Source organism: Sapajus apella, unplaced genomic scaffold (genome assembly GCF_009761245.1).
Source record: "Sapajus apella isolate SASKATOON/1434 unplaced genomic scaffold, GSC_monkey_1.0 scaffold52, whole genome shotgun sequence".
NCBI classification, from domain to species: Eukaryota; Metazoa; Chordata; class Mammalia; order Primates; family Cebidae; genus Sapajus; species Sapajus apella.
Window position 1 is genome coordinate 16,700,946 of NW_022436992.1, and position 20,047 is coordinate 16,720,992.

The 20,047-nt window shown below is 33.0% G+C and overlaps 1 protein-coding gene across 1 annotated transcript in view; it reads right to left on the bottom strand.

Annotated features, from left to right (window-relative positions):
- Nucleotides 1–20,047, bottom strand: part of LOC116526948 (ankyrin repeat domain-containing protein 36A-like) — a 75,515-nt gene that overhangs the window by 26,048 nt on the left and 29,420 nt on the right. The window contains exons 11-22 of the mRNA XM_032243710.1: nt 19,003–19,031; nt 18,836–18,908; nt 17,139–17,167; nt 16,971–17,043; nt 15,268–15,296; nt 15,101–15,173; nt 12,876–12,904; nt 12,709–12,781; nt 11,006–11,034; nt 10,843–10,924; nt 7,480–7,553; nt 4,706–4,841 (exon numbers count right to left, since the gene is read on the bottom strand). Of these exons, the coding sequence (XP_032099601.1) occupies nt 4,706–4,841; nt 7,480–7,553; nt 10,843–10,924; nt 11,006–11,034; nt 12,709–12,781; nt 12,876–12,904; nt 15,101–15,173; nt 15,268–15,296; nt 16,971–17,043; nt 17,139–17,167; nt 18,836–18,908; nt 19,003–19,031 (729 nt within the window). The remainder of the gene's footprint in view (nt 1–4,705; nt 4,842–7,479; nt 7,554–10,842; nt 10,925–11,005; nt 11,035–12,708; nt 12,782–12,875; nt 12,905–15,100; nt 15,174–15,267; nt 15,297–16,970; nt 17,044–17,138; nt 17,168–18,835; nt 18,909–19,002; nt 19,032–20,047) is intronic.

The following is a 20,047-nucleotide window of genomic DNA, read 5'->3' on the forward strand; positions in this document are numbered from 1 at the left end:
AAGAAGAGTGAATTAAACCCAAAGCAAGCAGATGAAAGGAAATAATAAACATCTGCTGTGGTCTGAATGTTGTGTTCCCTAAAATTTATATCCTGAAAGCCAATCACAGATGCGATGCTATTAGGATGTGGGATTTTTATAGGTAGTTAGGTCATGAGAGCCAAGCCCTCATGAATGGGATTAGTGCTCTTATACAACAGACCCCAGAGCTCCTTCACCCCTTCTGCCAAGTGAAGACACAGAGAAAAAGAATGCATGTGTGAACCAGGATGTGGTCCCTAAGCATACACCAAATCCAACGCATCTTGATCTTGGACTTTGCAGACTCCACAACTGCGAGAAATCAACTTCCATTGTTTGACTCAATCTATGGTATTTTGTTATACTGTTGGCTTCAGAAGAAACAATAGAGAAAGTCAACAACACAAAACACTTTGAGGAGATCAATAAATGTGATAAAACTCCATTTAGCCAGGCTGCTCAGAAAAAATAAATAAAACAAATTACTAATTTTAGAAATAATGGGACATTATTACAGATTCTATGATTCTATAGATAGTAAAAATATAACAATATTATAATTTCTATGTAAATAAACAGGACAACTTAGATAAAAATTAATAAATTCCTTTAAAAATGAAAATTAGCAAATCTCAATCAAGAAGCAGTAGATAACCTGAATTTCCCATATCTATAAAAGAAAATTAAGCTATAACTGAAAACCTTCCTAAAAGAAAACTTCAGACCTAATTAACTATGTTGGTGAATTCTCAAAACATTTCTGGAAGAAAATAATACAACTGTACAAAAACTACCCCCACCGAAAAATATACAAACAAACAAACAAAAAAGTATATCTCAACTCAGTCTGTAATGTTAGCTTTACTCTGAACCAAAACCAGAAAATGGTATTATCAACGAGCAAATTCCCTCATGAACATGAATGTAAAACTTCAACCAATTTGTGATGCAAATAAGACATCCTCCAATAGCTGAGTGAATAAACTGTAGTTAAACAGCCATACAGTGGAATATCACTTTATGCAAAAAAGAAATGAGCAATCAATCTACGAAAATATGTGAAGGAATCTTAAATGCATATTACCTATTGACATAAGCTAATCTGGAAAGGCTACTTAATGTATTCCAACTGTGTGATACTCAGGAAAAGGCAAAACTATGAATAAAGTAGAAAGGTGCCAAAGGGTGAGGGATGGCAGGAAAGGATACATAGGCAGAGTGCAGAGGATGAACAATCCTTTGTCCAAACCCACATATGTACAGTACCAAGCATGAACCCCAATACAAATTACGGGCTTTGAGTAATTGTGATATGTCAATTTAGGCTCATCTATCGTAGCAACTACCACTATGGTGAAGGATACTGGTAATGAGGGAGGCTATATATGTGTTGGGGTGGAGGTATACAAAAAAATGTCTGAACTTCCCTCTCAATTTTGCTAGGAACATAAAAATGGTCTAAAAAATAAAAATCTTTATAATAAATTCTAAATGAGACTTTAGTAAGTTGAATCCAACAGTATAATAAAAAGATAATACATCATAAACAAATGAGGTTTATTCTAGAAATGCAGGGTTGGCCTAACATCAAAACATCATAATTATTTACCATATAACAAAGTAAAAGACCCATAGGATCACTCCAACAGATAGAGGCACCTGATAAAATTCACTGCTGATGTTTTAAAGCAGAAAAACTCTCAAGAACACAAGAATCCAAGGGAACTTCTTCAGCATGATAAGCAACACCTATGATGAATCTACAGCTAACATGCAGCATAGTGAAAAATGGAATGCATTTCCTGTCAGATGAGGAACAACAAGGGAATGTCTGCTGTCACTACTTGTAGGTAGCATTGTTCTGAAGATTCTACTTAATGCAGTCAGAAAAGATAAAGAAATAAGAGGCATCCAGGCTTGAAAAAAAAGACAGAAAATTGTCTTTGTACACAACCATGGCCATACAATAGGTATGGGTAAACCCCAACCTGTGGGGAGCTTCTTGTCTGGGTCAGTAAACTTTTATTGGAACCCAGCTGTATTCATTAACTTATAGATGGTCTATGGCTGCTCTCATACCACAATGGCAGAGTTTATGAGCTGCAAAAGAGACCCCTTTGACACAAGTCTAAAATATTTACCATCCTTAGTAAGAGGACAGTTTGAGAAAGAAAGGTTTGACAACCTTTTGTCTATGTAGAAAACCTGATCAAATCTACCAAGAATGTGCCACAACTAATAAGTGAGTTTAACAAGATTGAAGGATACAAATTCAACATAGAAAAATCAACTGTATTTCTATATGCTAGCAATAAACTATCAAATTAAAATTTTAAAACATTTTTAGAGTTTTATAAAAATGTATGTTTAGATTAGTGTTGCTCAACCTGTATAAAGTCAAATACATCTACACTAACTAAACTATAATTTACAACTTCATCACAAATGAAATACAGATAAATCTGACAAAATATGGAAAGACCTATAAAAACTAAAAAATATTACTGAGAAAATTAAATATTACCTCTATAAAAGCAGACACACACTTTATTGGGTAGATTCACTATTGTTAGGATGTCCATTCTCCCCACATTAATCTATAAATATGACACAATCCCAACCTACTTTCCAACAAGCAAGCAGTCTTTATTTTATTGATAAGCTTATTCTAAAGTTCATGTAAAATGCAAAGGATCTAGCATTGTCAAAACAGAACAAAATTAGAGGAATCATTTCAGGAATTACTATAAATCAACAGTAACCAAAACAGTATGCCACAGGTACAGGTTGAGTATCCCTTATTCAACATGTTTTGGACTAGAAGTTTTTCAGATTTTGGATTTTGGATTTTGCATAAGCACGGTGAGATATCTTGTGGGTAGGACCCAAATCTAAACACAAAATACACTTATTTTTCATATATACCGTATACACAAAGACTGAAGGTAATTTTAAACATGACTTTTAATGATTTGGGGCATTAAACATTTGTATACATGAGGTCAGATGTGGAATTTTTCCACTATGGCATCCATGTTGGCAATTAAAATGTTTTGGGTTTTAGAGTATTTCAGATTTGGGGTATTTAAATTAGTGATGCTCAACTTGTATAAAGAAAGTCAAATATAGACAATCCCCAACTTAAGGTGGTTTGACTATTGACTTTACAATGGGTTTACCACAATTTGAGGAGCAACTGGAAATTAATAAAACTCAATAGAGAGTCCAGAAATAGATAACACATATGCAACCAGCTTATGTTTGACAAAGGCAGGATGACAATGCAGTGGAGAAAGGGTAGGCTTTTCAACATATGGTGCTAGAACAATTGGATGTTCATATCCAAAAAGTGAACTTGAATCCATACCTTACTCCATCTGCAAAAGGAAACTGAAAATGGAGCATAGATTTACATATAAGACCTAAGTCTATAAAATTTCTAGAATAAAGCATAGGAAAAAATCTTTGTTACCTTGCGCTAGGCAAACATTTTTTACATATGACAAAAAATGCAAAATCTGTAATTCAACAATTAAATTGGACTTCATCATGATTAAAACTTCTGCTCTTCAAAAGATACTACAAAGTGAGTGAAAGGTGAACCCCAAAACTGGAAAAATATCCTTATAAAAAAGTAGCTAAAAAGTAACAGTATCCAAATACATACAGAATTACTAAAATTCAACAAGTAAGAAAACATCAACCTCATTTTTTAAATGGCAAAATATTTGAAAAGACAGTTCACCGAAGAAGATGTACAGATGGCAAATAAACACATGGAAAAATGTTCAACAGTTTTAGTCATGAGGATTATGTACATTAAACCCATAATAATATACATAGTACACACTCATCAGAATGGCTAAAATTAAAAAAATAAATACAACAGCAGTGTGACAACATGGCAAGCAAAATTGTCATTTGCTGCTGAAGAGAAGCGAAAACAGTACAAATATTTTGGAAAACCATTTTGCAGTTTTTAAAAACAGGAATATAAAGGGGCGTGAGGAGACTTTAGTGGTTGATGGATATATGTTAACTATCTTGATGGTAATAAGTTTCACAAGTGTATACATCTGTTAAAACTTATCAAATGATACTTTTTACATGTGTGCACTTTATCACATATCAATTATATCACACTAAAGCTACTGATTATAGGAGCAAACACCTAAGGCACTGGCTGTGACACCGAGAAGGGAATGCAATAATGCAGTGTAAAGCTAGAGGATTGAGATCTGTACCTTACTGCAATAAGTGGCAGCTGAGTTTTCTGCAAGCAGGTAACACGATCAGTATTGATTTTTTACAACTATATAATTATGGTTGCAGAACAGGCCATGGTTTTGGAAGGTGGAACAGTAGGAAGGACAGTTATAAGGTTACCACAGTATTTCAGGTGGGAGGAAATGGTAACCTGACCATGGGTAAATGGGTAAAGGCACACAAGAGAATCAGAGTAAACAAGCACATTGGGAGTGCCATTCACACTGATAAAGGTACAGTGAAATGATCACAGCTCTTTGGCTGAGAGTGTACAAGATACAGTAGTTCTCATTTTTAAGGCATATTTCTGAGATGAACATTCTTATAACGTATCAGCACTCTATGGTACAGTGGTAAGCAGTGTGTGCATACATTGCTATAGAATAGAAAAACGACTTATATATATGCATTATCCTACCTTTACACTGCATTCCATGTTGATCAATGAGTAATATAACTTTCTTAGAGGAAAGTGAGTCATCACCCTCTGAGGCTATTTGAGATGGCTGAATTACGTCATCAAGATCATCCCTAAAATGTATTTGGTTTTTTGTCTGCAAAATAAAAAACACTGTTTCAAAATGTCCCCAAAATAGTTATAGCATATACTAAATGTACAGAAGTGGGAATTATTCAAATAGTACAAACACAGGTACTAGTTCTGTACTTTCTTTTTTTTTTTTTTTTTTTAGCAATTTCCTTTTTGTTGACACTTGTTCAGAAAGTCACATGGTATATGGATAAATTAGTTTCCCAGTCCCTCTGCCATTTAGAAAACTGACAGAGAGACATGAGTTAATTAAGGAGCAAGGGTTAGGATAATGTCTTCCTGAGCTTGTATCATTTCAACTGCAGAAACAATCTATTTCTACATACAGTAAGTATTTAGATAACCTCATTTTACACAGAGATTTTCATAAATAAAATATTCAAATGGATCAAATAATTAGTGAAGAGAAAAAAGAGCAGCATCAAGTGACCTCTAAGACTTTTTGAAGTTGAACTTTCTCCAAAGCCAGGAACTCTACTTGTAATATGCTTACCTCATTCTTAAATCTTTCCGTGTATCACTTAATTCCACTTCTAGACATACTGTTGATGTTTTGTCACCATGTGGTGGAGAATAATGCACATTTTCTAATTAAAGTTTTATGCTTTTATACTTTTTTTGCAGTACAGTTGTCATATAATGGTTTCTGGAACAAATTCTATATTGGTTTTGTATCGTGTTTGTAACAACAAAAACACTATGATCTTTTTTTTTTTTTTTTAATTATCACATGCTTCATTTCTTTGAAGCAGGTAAGCCACATATCTAAAAGGCTTTTTGAATCACTAAACTGAGGCATATGTCTGACGTTTAATTTCCAATTAGTGGAATTTTGGTTCTTATTTTTTTGTCATTTGCCTAACAACCTATGAGTCTTCTTTTATTTCAACCATAACTACTTCTTGGTATCTTGCTTTTGCACTTTTCGTATCATTATAGCAATTTTCCTGGTCTGGGTTAAAAACATGTTCAGTATCTGGTTTGTGGTCATTTTCACAGTCTACTTTAATTTCTATTTAAATAAAGCTTAGAAGGTGACTGGCAAGAGTATTCTGGGGACCCAGAGTATGAATGAGATAGAAAGGCATTTTTGAGACTGGGTTATTTTTGTTCAGGAAATATCTGGACTACTACAGAGACAGACATGCCAGACATCACTTTTCTGACAATCAGGTGAATCATTTGTTCAAATCTGAGGGTATTTACTTAAGTTCGTTCTTCCTGTAGAGTTACCATGTAGTCTCTCTTCCTCAATACAAGCAGTTTTGTAATTTTTACCAAATTCTGCTTTAATTTATTTGTGATGAATTTTAAAACTTTTTTCACCCTAATTTTGTCTTGTTTGATCCACATTTTCTCATACTTCTGCATACAAGAAAGTCCTGCATATATAAAGTCCTTTCTATCACAACACTTTTTCACTACTAGTTGTTGAGACAATTTTTGCATATGCAAAAGTGGAAGAGTAATTTGCTAGTTTAGTTTCTCAGATGACTTTTCTGAGTGTGTGTTTTCAAAATAACTTTAAATAATCAAGTGTAAAAAGAGAAAAATTAAAAAATAATTAAAATTTAATATTAAACTTCTTAATCTATGTTTACCTACTCCCAAATTACTGGATTGTAACTAAGAAGTGAAAAATAATTTGAAATAGCCTAAAATAGGTGAAAAACATAAACCATGAAACTTTAATTTGTCACTGTTTGTTTGGACTAAACTGACTAATTCATTATGTGTTAAATTTACCAAAAATGAATTAGGAGATGACCTGTGGTACTACAAAGGCACACCACTTAAAAAGATTTTATCACTATACCTACAGTATACACTTGAGTGTTTTTCCAAACATTACTAAATGATTAGGCAAACTTTAAATTATTAGGAACCAAAATCAACACCCACTAAGAAAAGCAAATTCTTACATTTTAATGCTAATTATGCATTGTAATATGATTGACAGTGTTATATATTTATATAGATTATAGGCTTAAGTTCTAAGGTCCACTAATGACAGTGGATTTAATACATTTAATAATATTTACAGATTTTCTGTACTGAAATATATCAGGAAGTTATTGTTTGTACCCTAATGCCAAAGATGCCATTCTGCAATATCTGATTCTCTTGATAGACAGCTGAGTTGACTTTATAATCCATTCTCTTCCTGAACATAGTAGCTAAAGTCGGAGATCACAAGGGAAAATAAATTCTTAATTTTGGTATGACTGGCAATAAAAAAAAAAAAACTGTAAAGTTTGAACCACTAGCAAGAATTACTCCTTTAGAATCCAATAAAGTGGTCATCAGTGTTAAATTGTTCATAATTTCTATTGCTTCAAATTGCATTTCAATATTTGATGTACCTTCTTTATTATAATAGGAAGTTATAAAAATAGAAGTGCAAACAATATCAGGAATTTTTAATTCAATTCCAAGAGTAAAGATTAGATATAAGTTACTATAGATTCCAACACTATTTTGAGTTTTATAACTAGTTAAAATGTTTTTTAAATGGAATATTAAATTATAATCAACTGATACTAAAAGGCTAATCCAAAGGTAAATTCACTTGGAATATGCTGTATCACCAAAGCAAGGAAAACAAGATTAAACCAGATATTTGATTTTAAATTTTCACATACCCATGGCTGGTTATTTTCATATTCTTCAAACCTCTTTTGCTCTCCCTCTGATGCCATTTCTAAGTCTTGTTCTGCTAAAAAAAATTATATATTTAGTTAAAATGAGCTACACAGAACATTTAGATAAAAGCCATAGTCTTTCTAAAAATAGAAAATAAAATTTTTATTTTTTAAATTCAGAGTTTAAATGAAACTTAATCTTTAGTACAATATTTACTTCTTTAAGAAATGCTTTTAATTCTCCAAAACTTCAGCAAACCACTTGGGGAGGCACTAGATGCCAACAGGCTCGAGCCATACAAACATGGTCAAAGGTTCACTCAGAAATTCATCCACCCAACATCAATGAACGAAACCATCAGAAATAAAACAAAAGGTAAAAATCCAATAGAAACAGATAAAGTAACAGTACACTGTTCTTTACTTCATAATAATACCTTTATAACAACACACTGAACCTGCTGTTCATTATTAATGATTTCCAAAATGACTGCTACTGTTTATACTTTCATCAATGTGCAGTCTCTTCTTTATATCCTAAATATTTTCCTCAACTATTCTGATGAATTTCTTTCATCTTTCTTAAAAGATGAAAGTCTCAGACAGCTATGTGAAGTCTTCCTTGATTCTGGCTATCTTTCCTCAGATAAACAGTTTTATTTAATACAGGTTTTAAAACATATATAGTTAAGATTTCAAAAGTGAGATTATGTCTCAACTAACTATAATTAAAATAGAAGACTGTATCTATTGCAATGTAAACATGCTGACTGATAATGAGAAAAATGATCTTTAATAAGAATAGCAAATCATGATCCTGAGAGAATAAGTGTCAAAGCTGATGGGAGGATGCTATGGCCTGTCTTTAATGCAATCCATCAGGTTCAATTATACCATTACGCTACAAGCACTTATTATTTTCAACTATTTTTCCTATTATTTAGGAAGTACAAAGTTGTGAGGACACTTCCAATAAATATATAATTTATTTCTCATCAAAGAAACTGTTTAAAATTACTCAGCTTAGATAGACAGAATAATAATAGATCTATTCATTTTTTTTTCAGTCTCAGGTGGGCTACTACTATATTGCTCATATCCTATAGTTTGGCCCTGTCAAAAAGTTTCTTGATCCACTCATGCAAGAAGATTTTTAAAAACATCAAAATAGTGTATAATAAGCTTCCAATGTGTAAATAATAGTCAAAAATGAAAAATTTAATTGTCAGACATTAACTTTTTATACTTCAAAATCAGTGCAATATTCACTGAATATATCAGCTTTGTTATTCAAATAATGAATGCTATAACTTTTTGTTTCTAAAATTAACTTGATTTGATATATCATGCTTATCTCTAAGGTACTTTCATGGAATTGAGATCTTATAAAAAAATAGGTTTCTTAATAAAATCAAAGTTTATTAGTTCAAATACATTTAACTTGATTAATATCAAAACTTCTCTATAACTTTCATGAATTATTCCCACCCCTTCTTTCCTCTTTATTTAACAGTAGTATCTTACATGTATAATTTCTATTTCCTAAATTTTTGTTCCTTCCCCTCTGGCTAGAATGATGCTCAGAAATAATAGCAAAATGATACTTTTGCTTTGACTCTGTTATGTTTTGAACTGCTGTCAGGTGGCAAACAGGTATATGGAAAGGTTCTCAGCATCTCTAATCATTACAGAAATGCAAATCAAAGCTACAATGAGGTATCTTCTCACCTCAGTTAAAATGGCTTTTATCCAAATGACAGGCATTAAGAAATCCTGGTGAGGATGTGGAGTAAGCGGAATCCTTGTACACCATAGATGGCATTGTGAATTAGTACAGCCACTATGGAGAACAGTATAGAGAGTCCTCAAAAAATTAAAAATACAACTACCCACTTGATCCAACAATCCCATTGCTAGGTAACTACTCAAAAGCAGGGAAATCAGTATTATAAAAGAGAAATTCTGCCCTGACGTGTTTATTGCAGCACTTCTCACAATAGCCATAATTTGGAATCACCCTAAGTGTACATCAACAGACAAATGGCTTTAAAAAATATGATACATATACTCCTCAGCCATATGAAAGAATGAGATCCTCTCATTTGGAATGACATGGATGGAACTGGAGGGCATTATGTCAAGTAAAATAATCCAGGCAAAGAAGAAAAGCTTCACATGTTCTCACTCCTTTGTGGGTGTGAGAAATTTAAAAAATAGAACTCATGGAAATGGAGAATAAAATCAAAGTTACCACAGTATAGGAAGGGTGTGAGGGTGGTAGGAAATGAGGATACTTAATAAGTACAAACTATAGTTAGATACAATAAATAAAATGTAGCATTTTATAGTACAAAAATATGACTATAGTCAGCAATAACTTGTACATGTTAGCATTACTGAGGGAGTAAAAATTAAAAGACAGCACAAAGAAATTGTGAATGCTTGAGGTGATGGATAACCCATTAATCATGATGTGATTATTAGACATTGTATGCCCCTATCAAAATATCTCATTTACTCCATAAACATAAGCATATACAATTTACACATTAAAATTAAAAACAAAAATACATATATAAAGTAACACACACACATACACAGACACACACTGTGCTAATCAAAACATCTGATTGGCTTAATGTAATAAGGGTAACAAAACAGACCAGAACCTATAAAAGCTAAATATGTTACCAAGTAAAACATTTCATTAGATAAAAACCGTACTTTGAATTGACTTTTAAAGCAAAACAAATATTTTAGAGTATCAAAATTGATCTCTTTAAATTGCTAAAAACTACTGAAATTCCAAATCGAAAGCTTCAGAGTATCCAAATGTAAAAGTAGAAACATTGAATACACCCTTATTTTGTGCAGTGTGTGTGCGGCGGCTAACTCCTGTAATCCCAGCACTTTGGGAAGCCAAGGCAGATGGATCGCCTGAGGTCAGGAGTTCAAGGCCAGCCTGACCAATATGGAGAAACCCGATCTCTACTAAAAATACAAAATTAGCCAGGCGTGGTTGTGCATGCCTCTAATCCCAGCTGCTCAGGAGGCTGAGGCAGGAGAATCCCTTGAACCCAGGAGGCAGAGGTTGCAAGATTAGGCCATTGCACTCCAGCTTGGAAAACAAGAGCGAAATTCCATTTCAAAACACAACACAAAACCTTGTATTTTAAAAATATATTTTCCTTATGTGTGTAAATCTCATTTTTAAAAACATAAAAAAGATAACAGCTACATTATTTATATGAAATCCTGAAATAAAACATAAAAAGAAAAATAATTGAGAATGGAAAGACTGTGAGCATTACAAATAGATTAATGTACTTCTTTCCAGAGTTAAATTTGCATTGCAAAGTTTACCTGGCAAGGATGTGTGTACATCCTTCATTTCGGTGGCTATATTCAGAACAGAATCTTTATTTTCAATTGTAACCTGAATGGGTTTTAAAACAAAATGATTAGCACATGATGTATGTTGTATAGGGACATGATGTTAATAATTAAAAATATAAAATAAGGGTACCTTCAAGGTGGGAAGATTTTCAGGATATTCTAACAAGCAAAAAAATATATATAGTCAATCATATGTGAATACAGTAAGGCCAATCATACATTCATGGAGTGTTAGCATCAAACTAAATACTCTTGCTTATGTTAGTGTATGATTTCATGTTTTTCTAGTTTATTTCTTTCAGACAGTAACATAACAGAAATACACTGAAGAAAATAAGAATATAGGCTTCAAAAAACATATAGTTACAAGTTAAAAAGTGAGATTATGCACCATGTCTATCGATTAAAAAAAAGTATTGATATCAATGTGGATATGCTAATAAGAGAAACGTGATTTAAAGTCAGAGGAGCAACTCATACACCTGGGAATCAATGTCAAAGCAGGTGGTACATACTCCCGCACATCTTTCATGCAAGACATCAGAAGGATTTATACCATTGTACTACAAACATTCATCATGCTCTTTAACTTGCCCAATAACTGAGAAGACACACAATTACAATGACACTTCAGTTGAGTGTACACTTCACATCTCTTCAGTGGAAGTGTCCTGAATTGAGCAGTGTGGATATATGTTCCGCGAATCCTAGTAGATAATATTCCTTATTTATCATAACCATGTGGTGTAATAATGTGCCTAAATTTCTTGTATCCTCTAGTTTAGCCTTCTGAAAGTTTCTTCATCCACTCACAGCAAGAAGGTAAAATATATAAACCCCATTAAAAAGTACAATAAATTATACATACTTATGCAAAATGGAATTGCTACAGGCATTAGATATTAATAACCTTTTATATTTGGAAATCAGTACAATATTCACTGAAAGTAACCATTTTAGAATTCAGTTAATGCATTCAACATTACTTTTCTCTAAAATTAGTCTGGTTTGGAGTATCACTTTAATCTATAAAGAATTTTCATTAAATAGCTATTTTAATAAAAAAGCTAGCAAAAACCTAATGTATTCATATTAAATTTTAACTCATTTGAATAACTAATAAAAATGTATCTCTGATGTCTAATAGTAATAAACAGGAATAATGAGTCACTGTGGTTTATCCCAATTCTACGTTCCTTCCAGATTCCAGTAGTCACTGGAGAAGCCAGAAATCAAATCTTCTGGTATGCAAATATTCTAAATACATCTGAAGTGAGTTCACCCAGGTTTCCTCAGCAGAAGCCCCAAAATTACCTAAAAAACTTATTCCTTCTCCTCTTTCCTGCCTTGTAATCCCTCTTTCTTGATGAAAATAATTACTACATTGGTGGTCACATTGCTTCTCATTCTACAGTGTTTATGGATAATAATCCATAAATAATCCATGACAACTTCTTCCCTCTGGTTTTAGCAGTACCATCAGACATCTATAATTTCTATTACTTCGTCTCTTTCTCCTTCCCCTCTCCATAGAAACATGTTATGAAATAAGAGCAAAATTATGCTGTCCCCTGATCCTCTTATGTCTTGAACTGCTTTCCAATGGTTCTTCTTCCCAATTTCAATGTACAGAAGTCTATAACCTGGCTATTCAGATCACGGCCAAGGACCAGCAGCATTAGCATCACCTGAGAATGTACTAGAAATGCAGAATCTCAGGCCTGCTGAATCAGAATGTGCATTTTCAAAGAGCCCCCTGCTGATTTATTCAGGGGCGGGAAGTTCTCTTCTATCTTGAATGCACATGACATTAAATATGTATTGCTAAATTACCTGCTCCAGATTTTTCAACAACCGTTATTCCTGTGGCAATATTTGAAAGAGAAACTTTCTTTTTAATTATAGCCTGAATGGAATGAGAAACAAAATAATCAATACATGATATATACTTCATAGATTATATAATTAGTAATTCAAAATATAAATGAAAGGGTAATTACCTTCCAGGCCGGTTGTTTCTGAGAAGACACTGAAAAGCAAAATGGATATATAATCAATCATATGTAACTATGATAAAACCAACCATACATTAATGCAGTGTTAGCATCAAGCTATATCCTCCTGCCTGTACTGAAGCAGGAGATGAGGGCAGAAAAACAAATTTTCCTCCTTTCCTTTGGTATAAGCAAACTTCCCTGAGTCCTTCCCCCTTCTGTGGAACTGTACCCTGCTCTGCAAGTTTTATGAGTTTATAGATTATTGTATACTTGTTTTCTATAGCTAATAACTGCAAGTTTCTGTTTTTCATCTGAGCAGCACAGTGAAGGTCATGAGATATGTCTGAGCAAGTCTGGATTGCAGCCATCTAGGCACCATAGCAAAGGATGCAAGATAAGTTTGTGTGAGGCTCTTCAGCAACCTAGATAATGGCCATCTAGGTCACAGAGAGAAAGTCATTTGTAAGCCTGAGTTATAGGCCTGTCATTGCTTGATAAACTGCCTTTGTTCTGCTCCTGTATTTTGTGTATAAAAGTCAAGCCCTGTCTTTGTTCAGAGCTCAGCCTTTGAATGCAAATCTGCTGAACTGGTACACACCTTAATGAAATCCTCCTGTTCCACCAATTGGTCTCTCTGGTCTCCTGATTCCCGTAAAAGTACTAGTGTAGAATTTGATGTTTTATTGTTTATGTCTTTGGAATAGGAACATGAGGAAATATACTGAAGAAAATAGGAATACAGGTTTCCACAAAATATACAGTTGTAAAATTACAAAGAGATATTATGCATCATATGTATATTACCAAAATAAAAAGTATCAATATCAATGTGGATATGCTGAGTGATGAGGACCAATGTAATCGAAAATCAGACGAGCAACTTATACACCTGAGAATCAATGTCAAAGCAGGTGGTACATACTCCTGCATGTCTTTCATGAAAGACATCAGAAGGATTTATACCATTATACTACAAACATTCATCATGCTCTTTAACTTGCCTGATAACTGAAAAGATACACAATCACAATGACACTTCAATTGAATGTACACTTCATGACTCTTTAGTGGAAATGTCCTCAATTGATCAGGCTGGATATATGTTTAGTGAATCCTAGCAGATAATATTCATTATTTTTCATACCCATGTGGTGTAATAATGTGCCTACATTTCTTGTGTCCTCTAGCTTAGCCTTTCTGAAAGTTTCTTCATCCACTCATGACAACAAGGTATAATATAAAAACCTCAAGAAAAAGTATCATTATCGATTTTGACATATTTCTACAAAATAAAACTCCTACAAAGATTAGTTATTAACAATCTTTTACATTAGAAAATCACTCCAATATTCATTGAAAAAAACATTTTAAGAGTCAATCGATAAATTCAACATTATTGTTGTTTCTAAAATAGTCTTGTTTAAAGTATCATGTTATTCTCTAAGGAATTTTCATTAAATAGCTATTTTATCCAAGAGTTAGCTCCTTGAACAATGAAGACAATATATTCATATTCAAATTTATCTAATTTGTATAACTAAAATCAACAAAACATGTATTTCTGATGCCTAATAGTAATATAGAAGAGTAATAAGTGAGGGTGGTTAATCCCAATTATAGCACTTTTTCCTGCTTCAATTCATTCCTGGAGCAGCCAAAATCAAATCTTCTTATATGTCAATATTTGAAATGAATTTGAAATGAGTTCATTCAGGTTTCCTCAGCAGATATCCCAAAATTAAATAAATAACTTCTTTTTTTCCCTCCTTCCTGACTCACATTTCCTCTTCCTTGAGGAAAATAATTACTACATCAGTGATCTCCTTAGTTCTCATTCTACAATGTCTATGTGTCATTACGATCCCTTCTTCCGTCTGGTTCTAGCAATACGATCTGGTGCCTACAATTTCATTTACTTCATCTCTTCCTCCTTTCCCTGTTTATGAAAACATAGCTGTAGATGGAAAGCAAATTATGTTGCTGCTGAGACTGTTATGTCTTGAACTGCTCTCTGATGGTTCTTCTTTCCAATTACAATGTAGAAAAGTCTATAATCTTACTATTTAGATCATGGCCAAGGAACAGCAGCACCAACATCTCCCAAGAATCTCAGGCCTGCTGAATCAGAATGTACAGCTTCAATGAGCCCTCCACTGATTTATTTTGGGGAAAAGTCATTCGCTTCTATCTTGACTAAACATGACATTAATTGTGAATTGCAAAATTACCTGTCTTAGATTTTTGTCCATCCTTTATTTCTGTGGCTATATTCGAAACAGAATCTTTCTTGTCAATTGTAGCCTGAATGGGATGTAAAATAAAATAATCAATACATAAAATATATTTCATAGAATATACAGTTAATAGTTCCAAATATAAATGAGAGTGTAGTTACCTTTAAGGCCAGCTGTTTCTGAGCATACACTGAAATCAAAAGGGATATGTAATCAATCATATGTAAATATAATAAAGGTATCCATGTATTCATGTAGTGTTAGCACCAAGCTGTATCCTCCTGCCTGTATTAGGGGATGTTTAGATGTTTTAAACTTGGTGTCTTGAAACAGGATCAACAGAAATACACTGAAGAAAATAGATATAAAGTCTTCATGAAATATAAACTTCCAATTTCAAAAGTAATAATATTTTTCATATGTCTAGTACTACAATAAAAACTTGTTATTATCAATGTAGATATGCTGAGTAATGAGGACCAATGTGATGTAATATCAGAGAGGCAACTCATACACCTGGGCATCAATGTCAAAGCAGATGGTAAAGGCTCCCGCATGTTTTTCATGCAAGACATCAGAAGGATTTATACCATTATACTACAAATATTCATCATGCTCTTTGACTTGCCTGATAATTGAGCAGGTACAAAACGACAATGACACTTTAGTTGAATGTACACTTCACAACTTCCCAGTGGAAGTGTCCTGAATTGATCAACTTACATATATGTTTGATGAATTCTACTGTATAATATTCTTTATTTCCCATATCCATGTGGTACAATAATGTGACTACATTTCTGGCATCCTCTAGTATAGCCTTCAGAAAGTTTCTTCATCCACTCGTGGTAAGAAGAAATAATACATAAACCTCATCAAAAAGTATGATAAATTATCAAATTTGACATACAAAATAAAGTTACTACAAGCACTAAATATGAGGAAGCTTTACATTTAGAAATCACTCCCATATTCACTGAAATAACCATTTTAAGAGTCAATTAATGGATTCAACATTATTTTTATTTCTAAAAAGTTCTGGTTTGACATATAATGTTGTTCTCTAAAGCATTTCACAAATTACTTTTTTATCCAAAAGTTAGCTCTTTGAAAAAAAAAAAAGCCAATGTATGCATATTCCTGTTTATTCCATTTGAATAATATCAACAAAACATATATCTCTGATGCCTAATAGTAACATAGAAAAGTAATGAGTCAGGGTAGTTTATCCCATTTCTAGCACTCTTTCCTGCCTCCAGTAGTTCCTAGAGAAGCCAAAATCAAATCTTCTTTTATGAAAATAGTCTAAGTGCATCTGAAGTGAGTTCATTTAGGCTTCCTCAGCAGAAATCCCAAAATTGCATAAATAAATTCTTTTCCCTCCTTCTTGCCTCACAATCTTTCTTCCTTGAGGAAAATAATTATTACATCAGTGGTCTCTTTAATTTTCCTTCTACAGTGTTTATGGATTATTAGGATCACTTCTTCCTTCTGGTTTTAGCAATATGATCTGATGCTTATAATTTCTGTTACTTCATATCTTTTCATTTTTTCCCTCTTGAAGAAAACATGCTGTAGAATTAAAGCAAAATTATGCTGCCCCTGAGCCTGGTATGTCCTGAACTGCTCTTTAATGGTTCTTCTTCCCAATTTCAATGTAATAAAGTCTGTAAGCTTACTACTCAGATCATGGTCAAGGACCAGCAGCATCAGCATCAACTAAGAACTTATTACAAATTCAGAATCTCAGGCCTGCTGAATCAGAATGTGCAGCTTCAATGAGCCCTCCGCTAATTTGTTCATGGAAGAGAAGTTCTCTTCTATCTTGAGTGAACATGACATTAACTATGTATTGCAAAATTACCTGTCCCAGATTTTTGTACATCCTTTGTTTCTGTGGCTATATTCGAAACAGAATCTTTCTTCTCACTTGTAGTCTAAATGGGATTTGAAACAAAATAATCAATATAAAAAGTATATTTCATAGACTATAAGAGTTAATAGTTCAAAACATAAATGAGAGTACAAATACCTTCAAGGCCAGTTGTTTCTGAGAAGACTCTGAAAAAAAAAGTATACATAATCAATCATAAGTTAGTATGATAAAGTTAACCACACATTCATGAAGTGTTTGCAACAAGCTGTATTTTCCTGCCTGTATTAGTGTTGACTTTGATGTTTTATACTTTGTGTCTTGGGACAGGAACTGACAGAAATACACTGAAGAAAACAGGAGTACAGTCTTCACGAAATATACACTTTCAATTTCAAATGTAATCTTATTCTTCACATTTATTACTTTAATAAAAAAGTGCCATTATAAAGGTGGATATGCTGAGTGATGAAGTAAAATGTAATCTAAAATCAGAGGAGCAACTCATACACCTGGGAATCAATGCCTACATACTACTGCATGTTTTTCATGCTAGACATCAGAAGGATTTATACCATTTTACTACAAATATTCATCATGCTCTTCTACTTGCCTGATAATTGAGCAGGTACACAATGACTATGACATTTTAGTTGAATATATGCTTCACAAGTCCTCAGCGGAAGTGTAGCAGAATGATCAGCTTAGATATATGTTTGGTGAATTCTAATATACAATATGCTTTATTTATCACACCCATGTGGTGTAATAATGTGCCTACATTTCTTGTATCCTCTAGTATAGCCATCTGAAAGTTTATTCATTGACTCATGACAAGAAGGCATAACATGTAAAACCATCAAAAAGTATAATAAATTATCAAATTTGACATACTTACACAAAAGAACAGTGCTACAAACAATTAATATGAGGAAGCTTTTACATTTGGAAATTACTCCAATATTCATTGAAAATAACCACTTTAGGAGTCAACTAATGAATTCAACAATTATTTTTGATTTTAAAATAATCTTGTTTGAAGTAGCATGTTATCCTTTAAAAACTTTTCATTTAATTGCTATTATAACCAAGAGTGAGCTCCTTGAAAAACAAAACCACTGTATGCACATTCACCTTTACCTCATTCTAATAACTAATATCAACAAAGCATGTATATCTGATGCCCTATAGTAACAAACAGGAGTAATGAGTCAGTGTAGTTTACCCAATTCTAGCACTCTTTCTTGCTTCCAGTAGCTCCTGGAGCAGCCAAAACCAAATCTTCTTTTATGCAAATATTCTAAATGCATCTGAAGTGAGTTCACTTAGGTTTCCTCAGCAGGAACCCTCAAATTAAATAAATAACTTCTTCTTTTCCCTCCTTCCAGCCTCACACTCCCTCTTCCTTGAGAAACATAATTACTACATCAGTGGTCTCTAGTTCTCATTCTACAGTGTTTATCATTTATTATGGTCACATCTTTCCTCTGGTTTGAGCAATACAATTTGACGACTATAATTTCTATTACTTAATCTCTTTCTCCTTCCACTCTTGATGAAAACATACTGTAGAATTAAAGAAAATTTATGCTGTCCCCTGAGCTGCTTATGCCTTGCCTGCTCTCCAATGTTTCTTCTTCCCAATTTCAATGTAGGGAAGTCTATAATCTTACTACTCGGAACATGGCCAAGGAACAGCAGCATCAGCATCACCTGAGAACTTATTACAAATGCAGAATCTCAGGCCTGTTGAATAAAAATGTGTAGCTTCAATGAGCACCCTGATGATTTATTTGGGGAGGGGGGGAAGTTCTATCTTGAGTGATCATGACATTAAATGTGTATTGTTAAATTACCTGCTCCAGATTTTTGCCCATCTGCTGTTCCTGTGGCTATATTTGAAAGAGAAACTTTCCTTTTAAACAGAGCCTGAATGGGATGAGAAGTAAAGTAATCAATACATAATATATATTTGATAGACTACATAGTTAATATTTTTAAATGTAAATGAAAGAGTAATTACCTTCCAGGCAGATTGTTTCTGAGAAGACACTGAAAAGCAAATGGGATACATAATCAATCATATGTAAATATGATAAAGTTATCAGTACATTCATGCAGTGTTACCATCAAGCTGTATCCTGCTGCCTGTATTAGTGTAGGCTTTGATACTTTATACTTTGTGTCTTGGGACAGCAACATGACAGAAATACACTGAAGAAAACAGGAATACAGTCTTCAAAATATATACACTTACACTGTCAAATGTGATATGATTTGTCATATGTCTAAAACTCAAATAAAGCAGTGTCAATATCAATGTGGATATGCCAAGTGACGAGGACCAATGTGCTCTAAAATCAGAGGAGCAACTCATATACCTGGGAATCAATGTCAAAGCAGGTGGTACATACTCCCGCATATCTTTCATGCAAGACATCAGAAGGATTTTTACCATTATGCTACAAACATTCATCATGCTCTTTAACTTGCAAACTGAGAAAGTACACAATTGTGATGACACTTCAGTTGAACATACACTTCACGTCTCTTCATTGGAAGAGTCCTAAATGGATCAGCTTTGATATATGTTTGGTCAATCCTAGCAGATATTATTCATTATTTCTCACAACCATGTGGTGTAATAATGTGCCTACATTTCTTGTATCCTGTAGTTTAGCCTTCTGAAAGTTTCTTCATCCACCCATGGCAAAAAGGTATAATATATAAACCTTAATGAAAAGTATCATCAATTATCAATTTTGACATACTTTTACAAAGTAAAACTAGTACAAGCATTGGACACTAATAAACTTTTACATTCAAAAATCACTCCAACATTCATTAAAAATAACCCTATTAGAATTCTAATAATGAATTCAACATTAGTTTTGTTTCCAAAATAGTCTTATTTGGAGTACCATGTTATTCTCTACAGAATTTTCATTAAATAGCTATTTATACAAGAGTTAATTCCTTGGACAACAAGCCAATGTATTCATGTTCAAGTTTATCTCATTTTTATAACTAAAATCAACAAAATATGTATCTATGATGCCCAATAGTAA